The 18,471-nt window shown below is 39.0% G+C and overlaps 1 protein-coding gene across 1 annotated transcript in view; it reads right to left on the minus strand.

Annotated features, from left to right (window-relative positions):
* Nucleotides 1–5,279: 5,279 nt before the first annotated feature.
* Nucleotides 5,280–18,471, minus strand: part of LOC106829786 (collagen alpha-1(XXV) chain) — a 122,289-nt gene continuing 109,097 nt past the window's right edge. Inside the window, exons 30-32 of the mRNA XM_070506455.1 lie at nucleotides 16,330–16,416; nucleotides 13,905–13,943; nucleotides 5,280–10,454 (exon numbers count right to left, since the gene is read on the minus strand). Of these exons, the coding sequence (XP_070362556.1) occupies nucleotides 10,452–10,454; nucleotides 13,905–13,943; nucleotides 16,330–16,416 (129 nt within the window). The 3' untranslated portion in view covers nucleotides 5,280–10,451. The remainder of the gene's footprint in view (nucleotides 10,455–13,904; nucleotides 13,944–16,329; nucleotides 16,417–18,471) is intronic.

Here is an 18,471-nt window from a genome sequence, read left to right on the forward strand (position 1 = left end):
AAATACAAGATGCAACGGAAGTGCAGAGGAGGGGGTGCTAACCAAGATTTGAGGATCTAGAGAGGATTCCTCAGATGTAGCAATGTCTAAACTGGGACCTGAAGGATAGGTAGAAGTTAGGGAGGTAAAGTGGATTTTTAGGTGAAGAAGGGATGAAACAGTGGCAGAGACAAGATCTGGAAGTGACAGAGGAGAGTCTGGTTCAAGAATTGAAAAATAAGTGGAGTTTGTCTAGATGAAGTGCAGGGAGAGAATGACGAGAGGTAAGCCTGGAGAAGGAGCTCTGAACCGAGTGTAGAAGGATCTTGTAAACCAAAATAAAGGATTTGAAATTTATCCTGCGAGAAACGGAGAACTTCAATTTTAGGAGTTTTAAGCAGGGAAAGATCAAGCTTGCTACAGTGTAGGGCAGGACCAACTGTTGCAAGACCTGCTACTGGAGTCATCCAGGCAAGAGGGACAAGTTACCAGGCCTTAGGTTGTCGCCATGGAAATGCTACGAAGGTGATAGGTCAAGTATATATTGAGCCAGGAGAATCAGCTGCTCACAGGGAGTGACTGGGGATGATGAGGGGAGAGTTGAGCCAGCTGTCATGGGTAGGTTCTGGTTTTGCCAACTGTGTGACGGTGATGCCATTCCCCGAGGTTTGGGGCACAGGAGGGAGAACACGATCGGGGCAGAGGGCAAGTTCAGTTTTGCACATGCAGAGTTTGAGGTGCCTGCTGTGCATCCAAAAGTTTGCAGTTGCAATCACAACTGGAGCTGGGAGAGGGATTGGGGCATCCTGATTAACGCACAGGACTTCAGGAGGTCACTGTGGGAGGGAGGAGTAAGGTGGAGTGGTGGGCACAGAGCTCAGCAGTGGATTGAGGAGTGAATGGGAGGGGAAGAAGTGGGTATGGTGAGTGTAAAGGCAACTTCCTAGAAGCTTGTCTTTGAAGAGGCGCAGGAAAGAGAGAGGGCAGTTCTTAAAGGGGCACGTGGCATTGAGGAAGAGCTTTTATAAAAATGGAAGATACCTCAATAGATTTAAATGTGTTTAGGACAGAGTCTGAAGAGAAGTAGTAGTCATAACAGAACAAGATCCCTGAGGCGCCTGGGGTGGAGATGGCACCTTTCGGGCTGAGGTTAGCCTTACCAGGAAGAGCTGCATCATTTTCTATTGTAAAGAAGGAAAGGAAGAAATCAAGCGTGTAGACATGGGCGGGCACATTTTCTGCCTTGGTGGAGGGATCTGAGGGAGTTTCTTCTGCGGACTTCCTTCCTTCTTCTGTGAATGCAAGATCAGCCACTGAGAGTGAGGGGGTGCAGATTACAGGAGAGTGGAAAAAGTCTGAATTACCCACCTTAACTGGGGAAACACAGAAAGACGGTTGTTGGTAGTTGTCAAGTACACAGGTGAATTTGAAGACTTTGAATTTATAGTGGGACCAATCTGTATGCTTTATGATTTCCGCCTGTGGCACTGAGTGGACTGGACCAGGTAAAGATGCAGACAAGGTGGACAGATGGGTTATTATAGGATTTGGCTTCTACCAAGTGGGCAAATGGAAGAACAACGGGATAATGGGAGTTATTGCATCAGTGTAGATGAAACTTTGAACTGTGTAACCTAAGATGGAAAGGAGAGGAAGTGGAGTTGTGTGGGGTCTGGTAGGGAAAAGGCTAAGAGAGAAAGGGAATGGAAGTCATTGGAAGGTTCAAGAACAGGTATAGTGGAAGTTATTGGGTGGGAAGTTCTGGCAGGATAGGAGAGAGGGCTCAGAGTGAAATGTTTCAATATATTATTCCAGAGTCACAGCAATTCCAGGGGTTGACAAAATCAGTGTGTCAGGGAGCCAGCCTGTGGCCAAGTGGTTCAGTTTGTGCACTCTGCTTCAGTGGCCCAGGGTTTTGCAGGTTTGGATCCTGGGTGTGGACCTAGCACAGCACATCAAGCCATGCTGGAGCAGTGTCCCACACAGTAGAACTAGAAGGACCTGCAACTAGAATATACAACTATGTACTGGGGGGCTTTGGGGAGAAGAAAAGAAAATCAGTGTGTCAGGGTAGTGGGTGGCAGAATTGGAGGGTGCAAAAAGTCATTAGAGATGAAGTCTGAGAAGATAATGGACTAAGGTATTGGTTGCATTGCCCAAAGTGACATTTAAGTCACCTCTGATTATGGCAGCACTTGGGGTGAAGAAGATCACTGTGAACCACATACCGAAGTCCGTAATGAATGAAGGGGAATGACTGGGAGGTCAGTAGATGGCTGCAATGAGGAACAGCAGAGCATGGTAACCACCAATAAATATGAGTCCCAGAGAAGGAGGGCTTTGTATAATATGGATGGAGAATAAATCATCTGGAACTAGCAATGAAGAGCAATGTGGATGCTCAACTTTTCTTTCCATCTGTAAGATACGGAGGGGATGTTGGAGAATTAGCAGCTTCCATTTGAGAGAGTTGCTGGAGAGTGAGCTCTGAGTTTTAGTTAACAGTTATGAGGAGAGAAAATTCCCAGAGATTCACAAGAAAAGAAAGGTTGCTACCCTTATATTAATGATCCTAACATTCCATTAAGATAGACTAGACTACCAGTGGCTCTCAAAGAGTGGACCCTGGACCAAATCCATTATCACCACTGAGGAGATTGATAGAAATATAAATTCTCAAGTCCTGTCCCAGACCTGCTGAACCAGAAACTCAGGGCGTGGGGCCCAGCAATGCGTGTTTGCAGAAACTTTCCAGGTGATTCTGATGAATGCTGAAGTTTGAGAATTTCTGGACTAAATCTAGCTTCCTAACATAGAGAGGCAATGGAAAGATAGAAAACACAAATTGAGAGAAAGATTTAGAAGGCAAACATTTGAGGTTTAAATGGATGGCAACACCATGCATACTTCGCAAAGGTGCAGTTAGTCCCATAACAAGATCATGGTTCTCAGCTCACTGGCCTGCTCGAAACTACTCAACAATCATGAAGTGTTTCCTGCTATTTGCTCCTTTTCGCCATGGGGGTCATTGAAATCCTCTCTACTCTCTTTAAACTTATCCTCTATGGCCACTTATCAGATGACATTGCACCCTACTTCATACAAAACATATTATTTTTTTCCAGTTTTATTGAGAACATATTCTTAATTTAGACTTGAAAAAGGTCATAACACATCTTCCTTTACTTTAAGAACTACCTGGAATGCTAGGAACTAGCTATGTGGATTGCTTTACTCATTATGTTCATTAATAAAATTGGTAAGTCCAAGTGAATTTTGTGCTGTTGCAACTTCTGTCATTCACTTAAAAGGATTTATTGGGAACCTACTATGAACTGGGTTCATGCTTGGTTCACCTTCTAGTGGAGGAGGCACACAAACATACAATTATTAACACTTAGATAAGTGTTTTAGCAATGACAAATAAATTATCGGAACAGAGAAGATGAAGCATCTAAACTCAGGAAGGTGTTTAGTAAGTTGACACGTGTTGAGTCTTGGGAGAGCAAGAATTCTTTAGATGGATGGTGGGGATGGGAATGGAGACTATTTTAGCCTAGGGAGAGGCCAAAGGGATCTTCAAATAGTTTAACGTGGGAAAACCTGTGGGTAAGGGTTGCTGACCAGCAAAACATGAGGCTGTAAAGCTGGGCAGCCTGGGATCATGAAGGGCTTTGCTTTCTAGACCAAAGTATCTACACGATAACGAGGGACTCCTGGAAGATTTTAAGCAAGGGAACGGCATGATTAAATTTCCCCTAAGAACTGTTTTTAGTGAAGTTGGTTTTGGCACATGCACTTGGCTTACACTGGGGAACATTATAAAAACCTGCTGTTATACTCATTGTAGGGGTGCCCTTACGACAGTGCTCTCTATAAGAAGTCTCACATGAGAAATTTCTTATCAATCAGCTCTTATTCTTTTGAGGAAGGAGTATGTTTTCACCTTATGGGTGATGTAAACATGTTACTGACTTCTCTTTTTGGTCACCAAGAAGCTCAGAACCATATGATTTTATATCTTTTCCTTATAACTTTCTTTGTGCCCTTGAACTTTGTTTATATGTGGCTTTCTTGGTTATTTTTAAACTTATATATTTTAATTTCTTTATAAGTGTTCATTTAATTTGTCTCAAATTCTATGTGAAATGAAACCTGAGGATGAATTCATAAATAAATAAGACACGGCCATATTTGCTTTCTTTGAATCATCCTCCTCAGGGTGATGAAGTATGAGGTGGAGGGGAGGTAGTTATTAGAGGCAAGGGGGCCAGTTAGAAGACTCTTTGCAAAGTCCAAGAGAGAAATGGGGGAGCCTAACCAAGGGAATGGTAAGGGGATGAGGAGAAGAGGGGTGGATCTGAGAGATATCTATGAGGTAGAATGGAAGGAAGTTGGTGATGGATTGGATGCTGTATGTGGGAGGGAATGGGCAAGTAATGAGAGGTAGGCAGTGGCCAGAATGATTCTGAACCTTCTATCTTGTTTGCTTGGCTGGCAGGTGGGGATGGAATTTCACTCTAATATGGATGTCTGGAAGGGACCATCTGTGAAGGGGAAGATGATGAGCTACCAGTGGGACATCCAGGTGGACACACCTGTAACTGTTGGTCTGCAAGTTAGAAGAAAATCTGCAATAGGGATAGAAACTTGGTCTTTGTGAGACTGAACGAGCTTTTCTGGAGAGAAAGAGTGTGTGAGAGAAGGGCAAAAGCAAAAGAACATGTAGGTCAGAGCCTGAGGATCATCTGCTAGTGATCAGGTTGAGGAGAGAGGTGGCAAAGGACAATGGGAAAGAAAAGTGGGAGGAAATGAGCGTAGGGACACGGACATGAAAGCAAAGAGTGTTTAGGAGGGTGGCAGGGGTCAACGGTGTCCAATCCTGCTGGGAAGTGGAAGAAAGATGAGGACTGAGAAGTGTGCTCTTTTAGTCAGGACTTGTAAATCAGGTGACCTTAACGGGGGCATCCAGTCATTCATTAGTCAGTATATTTAAGCCACTGCCATGTACTATATTCTAATCACACAATGATGACTGATTTAATGTGGTAGAGAGAAGAGTCAATTGGGACTAAGGAAGTTTAATTACTCAAGATGTAGAATTCTGGAAGACAGTGAGTTGGAGGGGAAGCTTTGTCTGGAGTCACTACTATCTAATAAACAGGAAGTACTAGTTTTTAAAGAAAATCCCCATAACTAAGAATGTGCACTACATTGAGTGGTGGCATTGCAACACTTCAGAAGCGCAGAATATAATTCTTTATGGACTGTGTGTAAATCAGAGAAAACAGGCCAAGGTGTTCATGGAACATCACTAAAGCTTTATAACAATACAATTCATTACCATTGTTTGGATTAATATTGTAATAATTACACACTTTTTACATTATGAAAATAAGTCATAAATAGTGTAAAAATAATTCTGAAGATCAACTTCTCACAAACTAGGAACCCTGAAAACAAGTTAAAAAAGCAAATCAAAACATATTAGAAACTGAACACAATGCAAGTATCTCCAGACTGCAAATCAAAAACCACAATGCATCTTTGATCCGGCAACATCAGCTGGAGAAATTATCACGAGACTGAAGCAAGAAATCAAACAGGGAGAATTCAGCCTTTCAATTATTTACACTACGGAGAAAAACACGTTTGTGCCATATTTACAGTGATAAGACACAACACATTCTTAGAATAATCAGTTACATGAGACTGGCCCATAAAACATTAAGAAAAATACGCAGTGTAATGCTTGCCAAAATATTTTTTTTTTGCATTTTCTTCTTCTTTTGTATTTACGTGATTTTTTGGCAATATAAAAATAGCTGCACATAGAGATGAACTTTAAAATGTAAAAAATACAAATAAAAATATAATATTTTCTAAAGGAAAATCAGATACATACATCTTTTAAAAATGGTAAGTGGCATGAAACATTTACAACAGTATAAAGAATATTCACATAAATGTCAACAATATGTAAGACATTCCTTTGTGAATCCAATTTCTTAATATTTCTGAGATATGTGAGAATATCCACTGCATTTTGAGAAATGTTGATACTTTGTTAAATTATCAATAAATCAAACATAATAGGTCAGGTTGAAAAGGTCTTCCTATTTCCAAAAGAACAGTTCTGTCAATAAGCAGCATAGGGAATCTTATACATTTAAAGAAAAAATCAGAAATGCCATTAAAATGTTTCAGTGTTGGATCAGCAAAAACAAAATCCACTAAAAATTTAAGCTGGAAGAGTATCTCTGCCACGGCATGGCATATAGTAAATATAGCCAAAATGAAGATATTTCAACAAAAGTGGGAAAAAGTAGGGACTGAAAGTCCTTACATTCGAAAATAATTCAGCAGAATCATAATTGGTCAAGTATGTTAATTCCACTAGGAATGAATGATTTCAACATGTGATTGTTCTTTATTATTATTCTTGAGAACATAAGGTAAGGTTGTTATGGACTTGACTTTCTAGAGGCTGCAGGATTTTTCTTTTTTTGTTTTGGTAGAAATTAGAAAAGTTCATTTTTGGTAATGTTAATTATTAATATACTTGATTATCAAGAAATAGAGAAAAACGAGGTTTCAAATATCAATATCTGCATGTTCCTATGATCACTCATTAGAAGATATTAAAACACCACCCACCAAACAAGCATAACTCATTTCTGGGTAAGATAATACACAGTGGCAGGAAAAAAAAGGATGAAAAGTGGTGTTAACTTTTTATGCTACGATACTAACATTAAAGAAAAAAAACACCTTGGAAAATTAAACACATTTTTTAAGTAATAAAAATATAAGATACCAGACAATTTTCCATAGGTACTGACATGCTGATTTGACCGTTTTCCCACCTAGAGTTTTATATATATATATATATACAGTAGACAAAGGACATGTAGAATGAACTACTGGATGTGTAAGTTCTTACTGTGCCATCAGAACATCATGCACAGAAAGTAAATTCAAGAACAGACTTTTTCTTTTTGGTAAAAATTCAAGATATTCTCATTTTTTCTATAAAAACAAATAAGAAAGAAAAATCCTTCAAGACTGCTTTTCATAATGAAGATGAAAACTAGAAGAAAAATATGGGCACACTTGTGTCAGATACTCTATGAATGTGTCCAGACTTGTCTAATGCTGGTTTTGTCATGCGTAATCAACTTATATAAGCTAACAGATGAGAATGAAAATTGAGAAAAGCATATGGCATACGAAATGAACATGAAACAAGAGGATCCACGATCCAGGTAAACACACATCAACCTACAGGTACACTGTTTCGTTTTGTTTTACATCAAGAGAGACTGGTCATGGAACCATCATTATAGCAAATACATGAAAATAAAATCACACACTAATAGTTTAGGAATGCTATTAAACAGAGAAATGAAATTATCTATAGTAGAGTTGCATTGTCCATAAAGAAAAGGAAAAGAAATACATTAGCACCAACCTGAATGGAAAACAATTTTAAAGCTAAAACACATATCAGTTTGGCATCCTTAAAAGACGCTTATCAGAAACAGAACCTGATCTTGACTGCTTTCCAATGTGTCTTTCATGTATTTTTTTCTCAATCCTCTATCTATCCAATAATATAAATTAAAAGAAAGAAATCTTTAAGAAAAATGTGTATCTGCCAACACATATATCAGCAGACATAATTCATTAGTTCATTCATCAATTACTTGAGAATTCTCTATATTGATGACAAAATGGATGGCTGGACATATCTTAGTAACCAAAAGTTTAAGATTATCCATGGTGGTTAAGACCTGGTAATTCCACTAACAAAGAGGAGTACCATCCCCCTGTTGTTTTTCCCAAAGAAATAAATGTAACGGAAGTTTACAGCTTCCTTTAATCACGGAATAAAAGTCAATGTTGTCAAATCAGTTATAGAGCAAAAAACTCAATATACACATATGACAAAACAGTATTCTTAAAGGGCTGTGTTCAAAAAAATGTTTTTTGTCCATAAAATGTTTCTCTTTGATGTTGAGGTATTCTCTTTTGAAGCTGTGCAAGTTTTAAATAGTGATCTATCTCCATCCCTCTTTCTACTAGAGGAGTAGAAAGACAGACAGGTAGGAAGAAATATAGCCACCAGATTTTTCTCAAGACACCACTGTTTGTTTTCTTGAAGAGACTAGTTTTACCCCCTTTAGTTCATTTCTTCAAATTGCTTAAGACAAGTTGTTTCGGACACTAAACAATACCTTCTCTTAACCATGTCACAACAGAAATGGTCAGAAAATGCCCTCTGTTGTTTTAAAAATGCTAAATTGTCTTCAGAGTGTGGAATGTTACTAGAAATGTTACTAATTAGATTGATCGAATGGTTTGAACATCTTTCCAATCTTGAAAACTTAATGGAAATAAGAAGGCATTTTGTATAATTGAACATTCGGTTATATAACATGAAAGAGATCATAGGGTCTTAGGCTTCTTGTCTTCTATCTTAACTATTGTTGCTGCAAGCCAATGATGAGCTGGTGGTGAAAACCTATGCATAAAACTAGAAAATTTCCCACAAAATGGCATTAAGTCAGGAGGGAAATTATATTGTCCCATGAGCGGAAAGTGTGACTGCTCCTCACTGATAATGTTTCTCCTAATGCAACCATTCCACTTCGAATAAGCCATTTGAAAACATCCCACCAACTCTTTTCTGTGCAAAATGCTCAGTCTAATACAGTTAGGTAACTTTTGAGCAAGTAGATGAAAAAAATACTCTCTTTATGGCAACTATATTTCACAGCTTTCTGAGATCTCAGATTTGGTCTGTGCATAAGACAAACATTTAGAAATGTAAAAAAAGATAAAGAAATCTAAATATAGACAAAACTTAGATCTAAATAGAACTACAAAAAATAGAAATGAATTAATACTATCAAATGTAACCAAATCTTGATTTTTATCTTAACTGATCATCACTATGTGCATTATAGTCATCATATGAAAAAAGTCAAAAAGTAAGTACTGAAAAAATTGCTTAACTTTGATGCTTTACAATGACTGAACTGAAAGTGGAGTTTGGTTTATATTCTTTTCAATCATTCAGAACAGGAGTTAGTAAAAGGTCATCTTGATGGTTGGGACCAAGTTATTAGGATTTGAAGACTTGATTTAAAAAAAATTTGTTCAAAACAAATGTGATGAAAACTGAAATAAATCTTTTCTTAACATTCCTGGGACTAAAAAGGAAAAGCACTCAAAAGAATGGAAAAGATCTTTCTGTTTCTAGAACATTGTAAAAAATGTCTGAAATGGGTTGGATCTTGGAAGGCAGGGATGGTCTCACATCAGCTCCGGAAGAGATTGTAGGAGTTGTTCTCATCCATTTTCAGGAGACATTATTTCAGCTGAGCCCTTCTTGGGACTTGTTATTTCTTCAGCAACCTGAGCTTTGGTGGGATGTACATACTCTTCGTCCTCAGCAACAGGGGCCGCCATTCCAGGAACCCCCTACCCCAAAGCAGTGCTATATGCCTCTGTCATTTTCCAAAAGCACCCATATTAACATTGCTGGAATTCAGTTTATTAAAAAAAAAAAAAAGTCTGCCCTTCTGGGTGCCTGCAGTCGTAATCCTCCTTCTTACTTGGTCACAGGAGATACAGCGCAGGATGCTGACCTGGTCCTCTTCCCTTGTCTTCACTGCCAAGGGCAGCCCAAGGAAAACTGGCCGTGGCAACCAGCTGAACCTCTTGATATTTCAACCAAGGTGGCCCCGTGAGCCACAACACCGGAAGCTGTAGATCTGCAGTCGGGGACTGCAACTCCCTCAAAATACAAGACTGTTTGAGTGTGTGCTCTCCGCCACCTTATCTCTTTTTGGCAATCAGCCATGGTGTAACCCCCTTGAGATGACAAAAGAAATAAGAGCTCAGATGTGATCACAGGACTCATCAAGGGCATGCTAGCATCTGAAGGTGCACAACAAGGAGTGGGTGTGGCACACAGTCATGCTTTTTAGTCAGTTTCAGTGGGTGGTGTGGGCATCAATGCTAACAGTGAAGGAGAGGAGGGATGTGATGATAGACTCTAAAATCGGTCAGTATTGTAAGTACATTTTCATAGTTTTGAGTCCATATTTGGTCACAATTTCATGTAAACTACTTCATGGCACTTTTTGTCCATGCAATTAACAAGCCCAAAGTAAGAAAAGAGCAAGAACAATCATTCTCTATTGCTGATATGTCCTTATCAATACACATCTCACATAAGATATAGAGACACTGATCTATACTTTTTGCAGGCTTCTCACTGGTTTCACATATTGCCCAATTTCAGATGTAAGTGAAGAAGAGATGGACATATGTTCTACTGCCAACAGGAAGCAGCTATATGTAAACATATCTCAGACTTGTAAAATCTGCAATTCAGTTTTCAACTATAAATATAAAAAGTGGACCATTATATACACAACTTCATGCTCGGAAAGTTAGATTCATCACTGTAGAAAAACAAACAACAAAAAAAGACAAATATATAGAATTAATGGTCTACGATAAAAATTCCAAATTAACATTTATTTTAAGAAAACTGGTAGAACCCCAAATAGAGTTTTGTTATGTTTGTTTTATCAATGAGCCAATTGATATGTGTCCTATACATTTTCTACAACTCCAGGGCATCATCAAAATTTCCACCACAGTTTCAAACCACATTTTTCTTTTGCTACTGAGAAGTTTGTGGTGTTTGTCTCACTAACTATTCTGGGAAAGCAGAAAATTAGGATTTTATCACATCTGTGCCATAATGAAAATACATGTCCTGTTTATAACTGACAAAATCTTCTCCAACCATTAAAACACGTGGTGGAAAAGGCTGAGGATTCTGACCTCAGTGGAACTGTTGGCATCTGACTCCTGGCTATAGTGCTCCACTCTCCTTCGGTTCTCGCTTCCTCTTTCCTGTGGCCAGCCCTGCCCTGCTGTGGATAGTATGCAGGTAAACCTGCCTGCCATCAGGTCTTCCAGCTGTATTTCAGGTTCCATTGCCATCTAAGGCACCGTAAGTCTCTGGCTCCTTGTTTTGAGCAGCTATAATTATTAAGATTTTCCCAGAACTGAAGTCTGACAGAACTGAGGGACAATGGTCTTTGAGGGACAAACTTAGAGATCTTGGAGATACTTTTACTCCAAAAAAAAAAAAGCCAATGAGAAAAGAATGTCCAGTTCATTAAATATTTGCTTTTCTCTCTCCAAGAAAAATAGACGCTTTATTAGCTGAGCTTAAGAGGCCAGGTCCTTTGCCGTCTTTAGAGAAGATTGCTCATCGTTTACGCAAGTCGTGTCAAGGCAGAGAACGCGCTGGAAGGAAATACTCCTTTCTCCACACTCTCCCTTATCTCAGAAAACAAACAGATGAGTCTTTTGATTACCAATGTTTTGTAAATAATCTACAGAATTTTAAAGAGTTTTCTTTTTTAGATTTTAAAAATCTGTCACCTTACTTTAGGAAGTCCTGCTGCAAACCTGTCAGCCCTATCTGGAAAAATAAAGTTTAGTGAAACATTAAAAAATCTGAAGGCTTTGGGTACTTTCCCTATTAATAGTTTTTAATCTCTGGATAAGGATGGATGATAACTTTAATAGCTCATTTTTTCTTAACTATACCTTCTGCCATTTCCTCACTGTATGAATTACACTGTGAACTGGTACATCATTTTTCTTCAAAATTTAGAAAACTGAACTATATCTAGAAAGAGAAGTGATTTAAACAAAGATCAAATAGTTTTGCGTGAAAAAAATGCTTAGTGAGAGAAGCATGACCAAGAGACCTCGTTCATTAATCACAGTAATTTACACTGTGGCCACAACCTGAATTTTCAGTCAAACATTCACCACTGTGCCCAGAGGCTAACGCACCGAACGATATTTCGAAGGTACACATGAAACGGGATTAACTCAAAGTAATCTGCTGGCCTTCTTTTTAAAATATCATCTTAAAAATAATTTGATTTGACTAACAGTGTATTTGAGGCAGCTAAATTGACCACACAAGAGATTTCAGAACATTCATTTTTCTAATTGATTGTTTCTTCTTTTTGGGGGGTGGTTGGGGGAGGTTGATCACAACGATGTGCATTCGTGTGTGTTGGGCAGTGTGGTGAGCAACACTGAAGTTTTATCACTGAATTACTATTCTTTGTACAATAAGATGCTAGATTTAAGAGATCTTTAATCTTCCATAGAACATAGTATATATTCTGTGGAAAAATATGTGCTTTTTAAAGGAAATTTCTGATCTTCTGATGCTATTCACATTACTACTAGGTTCGGCCATTTCAGGAACCAAAAAGATGATGACTCCTTTGCTTGTTGCTGTTATTACTATGAACTCACAAAAAGAAGAGGACAAAAATGGTGTGAACCCAGGTTCTGAGAGTGTCAGAGGTTGGCTAAAGTAAGCTGTTTCCATCTCCCTCTATGAGAGTGTGCCAACGACTGTATTAAAAAGTCATTATAGTATTAGATCACAGGCCAAGGGTTACAGCGTAGACGGTAATTCCAGCTCAGGATAGTATTAAAAATCCTGAGAAGAGGGGTTATGCTGGTGAAAGGATAGTTTTCTCAGGTGAAGGAGAATATGATGCTAGGCTCCTCTTCCTGAGAACCGCTTGACCTCACATGTGATGGAGCTAATGAGCTGACAGGCTGAAAGTGGAGTATGGGAAGCTGTAAATAAATGACGCTACTGAGAGGGAAGGCTTTTCTTTCCCCAGCCAAGTGGTGGGAAAGTAGTTAAGTAAGAGAGCGAGGATCTCCTTGCCAACGGAGTTGGTGAGACCAGATGCAGCTAAGGGAGTCCAGTTTCTCCTCATCTTTCTGCGCCTACGTAGTTTTGCCAATGAAGCGTGCCTGATAAAAGTGACTGGATCAGCCACGAGGTGTTAGAGAAAAAAAATCAAAATGATGAAAGCAGCATGTATACTCCCCCAGCTCATTTTTACATGAGAACATTTCCTTTATCCTTCAGTAGCAGAGACCACATGCACAGTCCTTTATAAGCAGGTTCGCACAACTCTGGTGTGACGGATAGGTCTTCTCTTCGGCAGCACAGCACATACAGATCTCTTCTCTGCTTCAAGTTCTGCCGTTGTTCTTCCTCATCTGTTTCTCCTAGTTCTGTGATACACTTGCCCTGTGCCCTTGGGAGTTCCTTAACCTCTCTGAATTTCAGTTTCCTCATCGGCACCATTGAGGATAGCAATACCCCAGAGGGTTATTATGAGATTAAACAAATCATATTCTGTATACGAAAGGGATCATCACACAGCCTTCGTTCACAGGTTCTCCGGGAAGGATGAGTGCTCTCCCTACTGAATACAGACACAGGGACTATGGGCAGCCACATGCAGAGGCTACAAGAAAGTGACATCATAAAGGACGCCAACTTAAATATAACAAGATTCTCCCAAATAAATCAAGACATCATTGAAGAAAAAAAGTCATGCTTACATTTTCTGCTTTCTCAGCTTTGTGATTACTATTGACAGGGTTCTACCATGTATTTGCATGTTTGCCTAAGTAATTGACTATCACTAGAAAAAGAATCACAAGGAAGAATAGTTTTAAAGAGTAGGGGGACAGGGAGTTTATTGAGAGACAAGCAAACCATTACTAAGATGCGCTGACCCTTTCCATTCCAGACAGGATTAGGTAGGGAGGTTCCAAATGACAGTGTTTGCTACGAACTGTTTTCACTCATCAGTTTAGGAAGAAATCAGCAGTAAACACATTAATCGAAAGATATTCTGGAGATGAAATCTTTTGCTTTTTAATACCCAAACAATTTTCAGGAATGTCAAATTCAAAAGGTCTGTTGTAAATGGAAAAGGCCAGGCCAGGTGAGGAGAAAGGGAGAGCGCTTCTTTTAGAAAGAACTCTATAAAGCCTACCTTTTGCCAACAGCCAGGCATGGGTAACCCATCTGGCCCCTGGTTCAAAGAGGAGAATAAGAATTCCTTAGGCTCCACGACAGTGATCATACTTCATAATTCACATGCTCAGAGGCCTAACAAATGGACTTCTACCCACTAGGCATCTTTTTCTAATTATCAACTCCCAATAGAATGCCCAACATTAGTTAAAATGAAGAAAATTTAAATGTTTTCCAGAGTGAGCACACCTTTTGAAAATACATAAAGTATAGAAAAAAATTATGCCTAACTTTGAAATAGTAATTTACAAAGCATTGTGGTCTACTCAGTTCCACCTTTAGATAGTAAATCTGTACTAGTCCTCTTAATTTCATTAAAACACATTCCACAATTATCTTTACTAAACAAACTGAAACAACATCTCTTCCTGGTCACTGTGGTCTATGGTTGAAGGCACGATAATGATAAATAATCAATGATGAGCCATTTCTATCTGAAGTTTATAGCTCTTCACATGCCAGTATCTTTCCTCTTTCTATACTGAAAGCAGATTTGGTAGAACATATTCAATTAATTGAATTAAAAGATAGGCAGGCCTCTTTACATCTTTATAGTAAAATGTTATCCATAGCATTCATCAATTTTTCTATTAAAATTCTTCAGAAGCCAGTTAACAAATTATGAATAACCAAGAGATTCCTAAATCTTGCAAAATTTATTTTCATTTACAGTGAGCTCTCTTCAGATGCAAATGGTACGAATGAAGCAGGAAGAGTCGCTATATTACGAGGCATGCTTATGCTCCCCCTCAACAAAACGATTGTAAAATATTACTTATTATCAATACCAGGCAAACAAAATAAAACACTGGGCACTTCATATTGAGATTTTCTAATTGTAATTATTGACTGGATAAATTTTTTCTATAAATATAATCTCTTAAAAGACTCGAGAAACATAAATTCATCTTTAAAGAATCATGCTTAGCACTGAAGAATAATATAACATGCAGACCAAGTATAACCATCAACACAGCCATAGAAAGTTTTCCGTTATGTGAAAGACATGTGAAATATGAAATTTCCTTTATATGAAATGAAAATATGAATATACTTTCTTTTTAAATGTAAAAAAGAAAACACTTTGAAATAGCTTTATAATATATTTGGGAAGAAATTCGGTAATGCCAGATTGGTACAAGGAGAAGGATCACCCAATAGAATTTTAGATTTTAGTATAAGGAGGATTTTGAGTTCATGCCAATGGAGACAGGGGTTCTGTCTACTTTAGGAGAGTGAGTTTCAAAAGGAGAGACCATTAAATTGAGAGGGTTACGTGATACAGAAGAGGGTTTGGGCTGCAGACTCATCATCTTTAGAAGCTCAGGGAAGTTTGGCTTGCTTCTCTACGGGTCTCTTAACAGCATTCCTTTGAATTGTTAACTCTTGACCACAGAGGCTTGACTCTCTAGGTTTTTATTTACAGCCTGACAGAAATTCAGCGGAAGAGGCAAAACGCCTTTATATCTTTTAGAGAAAAATTTTTAAAAAGTTTAACTTAGGAGTAAAATCCAAAGTAATGGCCTAGCTGTGCCTTTACATGGGAGATATTTATGTGATTTTAACGTAATCTTTAAATATTGATTAAGTGAATATTCCCCAGAACGCAGACGTGGTGGTCGTGACGGTGGTGAGAACAGTGTCAGGAGATTAGTTGGCAGGCAGTGGCAGAAATGCGTGCTTGCTCTCTTCACTGCAGGGCGCTGAAGGAGCATCCATGCACATGCATGTCATGTGTTCGTCATGTAAAGCCCGCTCCAGAAGCAGCACTTTACACTGATCGAGATGAAGACGTAATAAACAAAGGAACTGCATGCAGGGTGGTAGGAAAGAGAAATACTGTACCAATTGGCAAGGGGCATCCAGCCCATCCAGGCCAGGCTGGCCTGGCTCCCCTTTTTCCCCCTTAACGCCACGGAATCCCTGTTTGTAAAGATTAACTCATAAAGTTACTAATACAAGAAATCACTTATCCACAAATACTGCTAAAGAAATAACCACAGTAACAGAAGGCTGGGGGAGGCGCAACTCTGGAGGGAAAAGTAACACGCAGTGAAGTTGGACAAAATAAAATAGAACGGACGTATCCCATAACTAGGGCTTGTCTGCAACGGCAACCCGCTCTTTCGAGCCCTATGGAACAGTGCAGCTTCCTCTCCGGCTGCTCCACTCACATTCCAGGTGGGCGTCAACACTTGAGTCTTAAGAACAGGCAGAGCGGTGGCCAGACAAGGTGTGACATAGCCGGACAACCTGAGAGAGATGTTTCTGGCATCTTGAAGTGTAAGTTAAATGGCCCTGCTGTGGGGTCCCTCCAGCTTGCTCCTCTCCCAGCTCATCCCTTCACACGTGACGTCAGGAGCCAGGCTCCAACGCAGACGTACCAACGGGCAAGGCGCATCTAGTCCAGGGGCCCCCTGCTCTCCTTTCTCCCCTTTAGGCCCCTTTTTGCCTTTCTTTCCCTTTTCCCCCTGTGGATGCAAGGGTTTAAATGAAACACAGGTTTTATTGGAGGGGGAAATAATGGTGGTTCAAAAAGATGGTTTAGCCAACAAAAGTCTGGAAGGGCATTTACCACTGTTTTCTGGTTTAGGTAAGGCATGATATTATAAAAAAATCACATACTTCCAGAGTGACAATGGATTCTGGGCAGTGATATGTGGGATTTTATTTAAGATACTCAAGATGAAAGACAGAGAGCTAAAAGGCCGACACATCAGAAAGGAGAGTCAAGGCTGACTTGGACCCCAGGCTCGTAGTCCTTGTGAATGAGGTGTTTCTGCCACGGATCTGGTGCGGATAACAGTACCAAGTGTATGGAAGCCAGCCCACAGCCGGTGAAGTTCAGAGGAATAACGGATACCTCACCCAATTTTCAATACCTGTCTACTTGCTTTTTTTCTAATCCTATAACAGATGAAAGCTACATTGAGCCAGAGGAAAAGGAAAGAATATGAACAGCTTCTATCTTTTTGAAATAAATCCAATTTTATGACATTGTTTTTTTGTAGCTCTCATTAAAAAATATTCAAAGTATTAAAAATACACCTCTATTTCTTTTAAAATTGTTTTTTAGGAAACTAAAAGCAAATACTTTCCTTATTAAGTCAGGTAAATAAATTTAAGAAGTGCTAACACTTCTCAGCATTGCCAATTGGAGAAACAGACATGTATAAACCCAGGGATCATCTTTAATTCACTTTTACTGATCTCATGCCAGGTGTTCACAATGGTAAATGGGTTTCCAGCTTACTCACAATGTAACAAAAGCCAAAAAAAAAGAAATTCTGCTCAAGAGAGGAAAAGCAGTTTGGACTCAGTTGAGCTAATACTAAAAATGAGGTAGGCAGGATAATTACACAGTGGGAATGTAGCCATGGAAATTAGTATTTAGGAATCAAGGTAAAGGTTGTGGAAATCTGCACGGATCATAGGGATGGAGGAATTAAGGAAAGGAGGCAAAAGGAGGAGAAGGAAGGAATGCACCTCAGCTGTTTCACATTAACGTCAGTCTCTGCATATTTATAGACAAAAAGTTGGTGCCAGGACAGAATACAAAATACTATACAATACATATTTAAATTAGTATATTCATTCTGCAATCAGGATGGCAGTTACGATAAAAACGAAAAATTTCAGAACTAAGACAACACAAATATTCAAAGGTGAAAAGACATACACGTAACAGAAATATACGAGAGAAACATTCACACTAATGCATTCGTTCTGACTGCGTGAGTGAAAGCTCCCCGTTTATCTCCTGTGTGCCAAAAAGATTGCATCAGAAGGCTCAGAATCAAAAACACTTGGGTTTCTTTAATATTGGGGGAAGAGAGAAATTCTGTGTGGTTTAGTTGATCATGATCTGAGAAGCCAGGGTGAAAAGGGAGCAGGTGTGATGGGAAGAAAGATGGGAGGAGCAGTCAGAAGTCAATTGCTCACTCCTGCAAGATGAATCAACAGCCTCTCCCGGCAAATACCTTCAGTGCCATGACAGCAAACTGATTTCAACTTGTTTGGGTGAGCTCTTTCCTCCAGAAGGCAGTGGACTCTTCTTCACATGGGTGTGACTGACACCAGGTGGGCTGGGTATTATTAACTTAGAATTCAATTCCTTATTTGATTGGTAAATCAACTCAGATTAATCATGCAATAGAAAAGTGTTGTCATATGGACATTGACTGTATCAGGCCACGGGGATCATTTTTCAGCAATATTTTAGTGAACCTCAAGCTTTATGGAAAACAGACACTATTGTACAAAGAATAACATATCAGTGTTACTATTAATCAACGTAGTTTTCTAACAGTTAGTGATTCCCACGAAACCATCTATCCTTGTGGGTAGGAGCACATGGGGGCTCTTGCTAATTTTTCTCTCTCATGTCAAAGAATGATATACATAAGTGTTCACATTTAGATCTAATTTTCCTAATATAAAACTTCTAATCATGGAATCTTAAATTTAGCAATATTTTGGTAGGTATGGGTGGTTAACATTATTCTGAGGATTAAATTTGTAGCTTT

This window comes from Equus asinus, chromosome 3 (assembly GCF_041296235.1).
Source record: "Equus asinus isolate D_3611 breed Donkey chromosome 3, EquAss-T2T_v2, whole genome shotgun sequence".
Taxonomy (NCBI): Eukaryota; Metazoa; Chordata; class Mammalia; order Perissodactyla; family Equidae; genus Equus; species Equus asinus.